The sequence below is a fragment of the Poecilia latipinna genome, unplaced genomic scaffold, assembly GCF_001443285.1.
Source record: "Poecilia latipinna isolate Pla-1442-1.1 unplaced genomic scaffold, P_latipinna-1.0 Scaffold623, whole genome shotgun sequence".
Taxonomy (NCBI): Eukaryota; Metazoa; Chordata; class Actinopteri; order Cyprinodontiformes; family Poeciliidae; genus Poecilia; species Poecilia latipinna.
Window position 1 is genome coordinate 44,982 of NW_015113239.1, and position 4,565 is coordinate 49,546.

General features: G+C 38.8%; 1 protein-coding gene across 5 annotated transcripts in view; it reads right to left on the reverse strand.

The window, feature by feature from the left end:
• Positions 1–387: 387 nt before the first annotated feature.
• vti1a (vesicle transport through interaction with t-SNAREs 1A) overlaps positions 388–4,565 on the reverse strand; it is a 148,116-nt gene continuing 143,938 nt past the window's right edge. For 4 of the 5 annotated variants that reach the window (XM_015043276.1, XM_015043274.1, XM_015043277.1 and 1 more), the window contains one exon: positions 388–1,937. In XM_015043276.1, the coding sequence (XP_014898762.1) occupies positions 1,844–1,937 (94 nt within the window). In that variant the 3' untranslated portion in view covers positions 388–1,843. The remainder of the gene's footprint in view (positions 1,938–4,565) is intronic. The other variant, XM_015043278.1, reaches the window with a different exon arrangement.

Here is a 4,565-nt window from a genome sequence, read left to right on the forward strand (position 1 = left end):
AAACGCGAGCGTGTAGCGCTACCAGGAGAAATGGCTCGTGTTTTTTTTTTTTTTACAAAAGACGTTAGAGAAATCCTACAACCACTGAAATCTGATGCTACTTTGTTTTATTTACATTTTGTGAAGAAGGAAGTTTTGCTTCGGAAATTTTCATGTTGTGGTTTTTGGTGCAACGCCCCCTACAGGCGAGGAGGGGAACAGATTTTTCTATTAGTTTGGATCATTTGACACAGTCCAGTGTGAAAGTGAGCTGCAGAAGCTGAAAAGGTAACAAATGATGCAATTTTGGTGCCCAATCGAACCTCAGCATAAATCAAGTTGCTCTGTGAAGGCTGGAGACATGCTTTTCTTCAACAAGGACAAGCATGATACAACACCATTCATTTCAGATTTTTATTGGTAAAACTTTTTGAAAACAATGCATCATTTTCCTTCCACTTTACCGTTATGGATTACTTTATGTTGTTCTATCTCATACAATCCTCAGAAATGCAATAAAGTGTGTGGCTGAAATGTGACAAAAAGGCGATAATTCAGGAGGTTTGAACACTTTTGTGAAACAAGCTTAGATTTTCCAAACATTCAATAAGAACCACACGAGAAGACGAACCTGCAACCACATTATATCATCGGTTTGGATGCTGATAAACAGAAACATGTGTTGTGACAGTCCTGAAATACAGAGAACAAACATTACAGGTAAGATCTGCTTACAGAGAAAACATAAGAACCTCGAAAACAACTAAAAACCAACACAGTTTGTTTTGGTCCTGCAATACAATTCATGTTAATTCAGAAAAAAAAAAAGAAAGAAATCTTTAAACAAAATAAATCATACAGCTATATCACAGATATTTAAACTGAAACCTCTGCATTCTTAAATAAATAGTAACAGAATCACTTGCAATGAAAGCAAAACCACTATACATGACATACATTTAAATGTTAGTACATATATATATAAGCCATATGTTCTCACAAAGAAAGTTGCAAAGTCCAGAGTAATGATTTATGATGGGAGAAAAATGTACCAAATATGGAAACTTTTAAGTATTTTTAAAGAGTGGGCTCACTTTCGGGTTAAAAACCTTAGTCTCTCTTAAAACATTTGTCAAACATTTGTTCTTGAATTGAAGCAGCTTTCTTTCAATAAACCAAACTATATGTTTGTTTTTAAATAGTATGAACCAAAATTCTGCCCTGAAAATAATGTTTTTTGTATTTTGTGGCGCGGTTTAATGCAGGACTTTTCTGTAGGCGCTGTTCTCTGCGTCATAAAAATGGCTGACTCATTAAGTTACCAAATCTCTGACATACTACAGTTACACATCTCCACATACAACAGTCAGAGGGCCTGCAGTTTACGACTGCAGCTGTTGCAAGTGTGCATGCATGTGCAGAACTGTGTCCAAATACTTATGCAAAATGCACACAGTTGTATTTTCTTCCAGGTTCCAAGACGAGACGTCGAGGATGACATGAAAAGTTTTACCCATCAGAAAAAAAAACAAAAACATTTCACACCACTGTTGTCTCAAGCGATGGTAAAACAAAGAAAGGAAAAAAAAAGGCCTGAGTACAAAAGAGAAGAGAAAGGAAAAAGCAAGGGACGTGAAAAGTGGAGAAAAGGAACAAAACCAGAAGGAAAAAAGGAAAGTCAAATGGAAAAAAAGCTCCCTGTCAGGCTTAGGAAAGTATGATTCATGGGTACCATTTGTCCTAATTACAGCAGAACAACGCTGTTGTCGCTATTAATCACGCATATGTGTGTGTGTTTATATTTGCGTTGAGAGGCGTTGGGGGGAGAGGGTGGAGTGTTTTTGTATGGGTACACAGTAGAAGATCAGTGACTTCGCAGATTTAAATAGATGGCCAAGATGATGGTGAGAAGGATGATGCCTCCGAGGACGAAGACCAGGATGCGATTCTGGATGATCCTGCAGAGAGAGAGAGAGAGAGAGAAAGGGAAGTTAATGCAGTGTCAACACAGAGCAGTAAACATGTAAAACAGTCACATGTTTATGTGCAAATTAAATGACCAGTAATCAACTGGAGGCTTATTGTGTTTAATAGTTACCATGAGGTTTGGATACAAGGTATTTATCACTCTGTGGTCGCTGCTATGAGAACATTAAAACTTGCATAAAGTTGAATGAAAAACGGGGAAAAGAAAAAATAAAAATCTGCTGTGTTTACTCCTGCGTAGTGTCTGTAAAAAGAAGGCTGCCCTAATGTGTGTACACTTCTGAAACAGAGCAAAACACTTATAAACAAATGTGACAGATCAGTATATACACACTGCAAACTGGCTCTAAAACTTTATTTGCACAGTAAAGTGGAAAAAGTGGCTCAGGAGTTTCCTGGAGGTAATAAAAGTCGCAGAATTACTGAAGGAATTCACCATAAAACAACCCAGCCTTTTGGACAATAAAATGTGCCATTTTAACTAAAGCGAGGCGGTTCTGAACCAACACAACACAACCGGAGAGCAGAAGCGCAAACATGCTGGACTTGAGACGTTGAGGTTTTATTATAGAGAAATTATGAAACAACATATGCTGATCAGACAGGACGGTAGTAATTGTTTGGATTGTCTTCTGGCATTGTAACCATCTTAGATAAGCACTTTATCAAATAATAAAACATGATGGTTAAAAAAAAAAACAACCCAGTGCACTACTGTGAAATGAAAGGAAAATATGAGTGGCTTTATAGAAAAGATTTGGCTGTTGATTCGGCTCAGGTCAAATATTAGTCAATAACTCCATAGATACGTTTTTGTAGAAGTCTAAAAACACCACCAAGCTTCATGTTGAACACACCCTCCCGATGGTGGAACACGATAGTGGCAGTGTTATGATGTGGGAGTGCTTTTTCATGTGAAAAACGTTATAATTGTGTTTTGTTCACTTCACAGTTATATCCTGCTTTGTGTTGGTTTAATGCGTGTGAAAACTTCTTCACGACACTGTGTGTGTTTTATCGGGTTGTAGTAAAACAAACAAAAAAACCTACAGTGAACATCACCTATATACAGTTAAATATTTGATATTTTCTGTCAAAGTTATTTGTAGGAAATCGGCTCATTTGAGGGACTTTTTGTAATGCGTATTTAAAACATAGAAAAAAAAACAAAAAAAAAAACAGGTTGGGATGCTGAAATATTGAAGTGCTATGCTACTTTACATGTTACTGGCTGGCCTTTACAAAGCAGCCAATCCAGAAGCTGCATTTATTTTCCTTGGCTGTGATTGGTTGTACTCCTAGGAGCAGAGATAAGAAAGACAGTAGACATTAGCTACTGCCAAGAAGGTTTGCACTGTGTGGACTACTGCATATTAAGGCATATTTAAAGTTTGAACTAGACCGTTACAAGCAGTTATAGTTGGGGTCCCATGAATTTATAGATCTTTAGCTGTGGACCTTAACTCCTACGAGTCGTGCAGTTAAAAACCTGAAGTTGAGATGTCCTAAAGCAGAGATAAATGATGCCACTTAAAACATTATAGATAAACTGCATAGATTTTCAGAAACTGAGATTTTTCTTTCTTGGAGAAAAAAAAAGGAATAATGAAAAAAGTCCAAAAGCTCAAACATTTTTCATTTTTTGGAGAATAATACAGACAAATTCAGCGCTTTTCCAGACGTCTTAGGACTCTGTGGGAAACCGTGGCAGAAGCACACGCTCGCGCTCACACAAACACATTCCCAACCCTCCGCTGCATCTGACAAATGAGAGAATTATCACATTTGCTGACTTGTGGAGGGATAGGAGAGACGCCATGCAGGGGGGGTACTGTCCACTTCTCTAAGCATGAGATGAATAGCCCGTGTCGCGGCCATTTATCACCGGTGAGGCTAGAGGAGGGGCCAGCTGGCTGGTTGCTCAGTCACCCTGCTACCCTCTAAAGTCCAAGTCTGAGCTTGCGGCCTTCTACACTCCACCAGCTCAGACTCACAAAAGATTCAGCAGGCCAATTAGTCTAAAGCCATGACTGCGGAGGAATGTTTTAAGCAGAAAGCTGCAAAGATGCAGCTCCGCTCGTCCTAATCGATGAATATACAAACTAAACTCAATCGTCTTGAACTTCATTTTTTTTTTAAAAACAAGACACCGGACATTAGAGAGCTCACCACAAATAATGTTTGAGGTTTGGTAGGGATTTAGAGGCGGATTATTATCCAATAAACACACAAATCAAACAAAAAGATTTGAAGTTCTTTTCATACGAACTGGTGCAGTGCATTTTCACACTCGCCAAAAACAAAACGGCGAATAATTCTGATGCTGCAGTGAAATATGAACCGGTAATCGAGAAGTTGTAACGAGCAAACCCGGCTCTGGTGTTTAGAGGAGGCCGCTGTGATTGGCTGAAAGCAGCTGGGGAGGAGATCCCACTGAAGTCCTCATCAGAGGACGCTTAGCAAGGCCATGTCTCTCCCCATTAATTGACATTCATTATTTAGAATGATTATTTATCCAAGCCAAATACCCGGAGGAGCACGTGTCTTGTATATATATGTGTGTGTGTGTGTGTGTGTGTGTGTGTGTGTGTGTGTGTGTG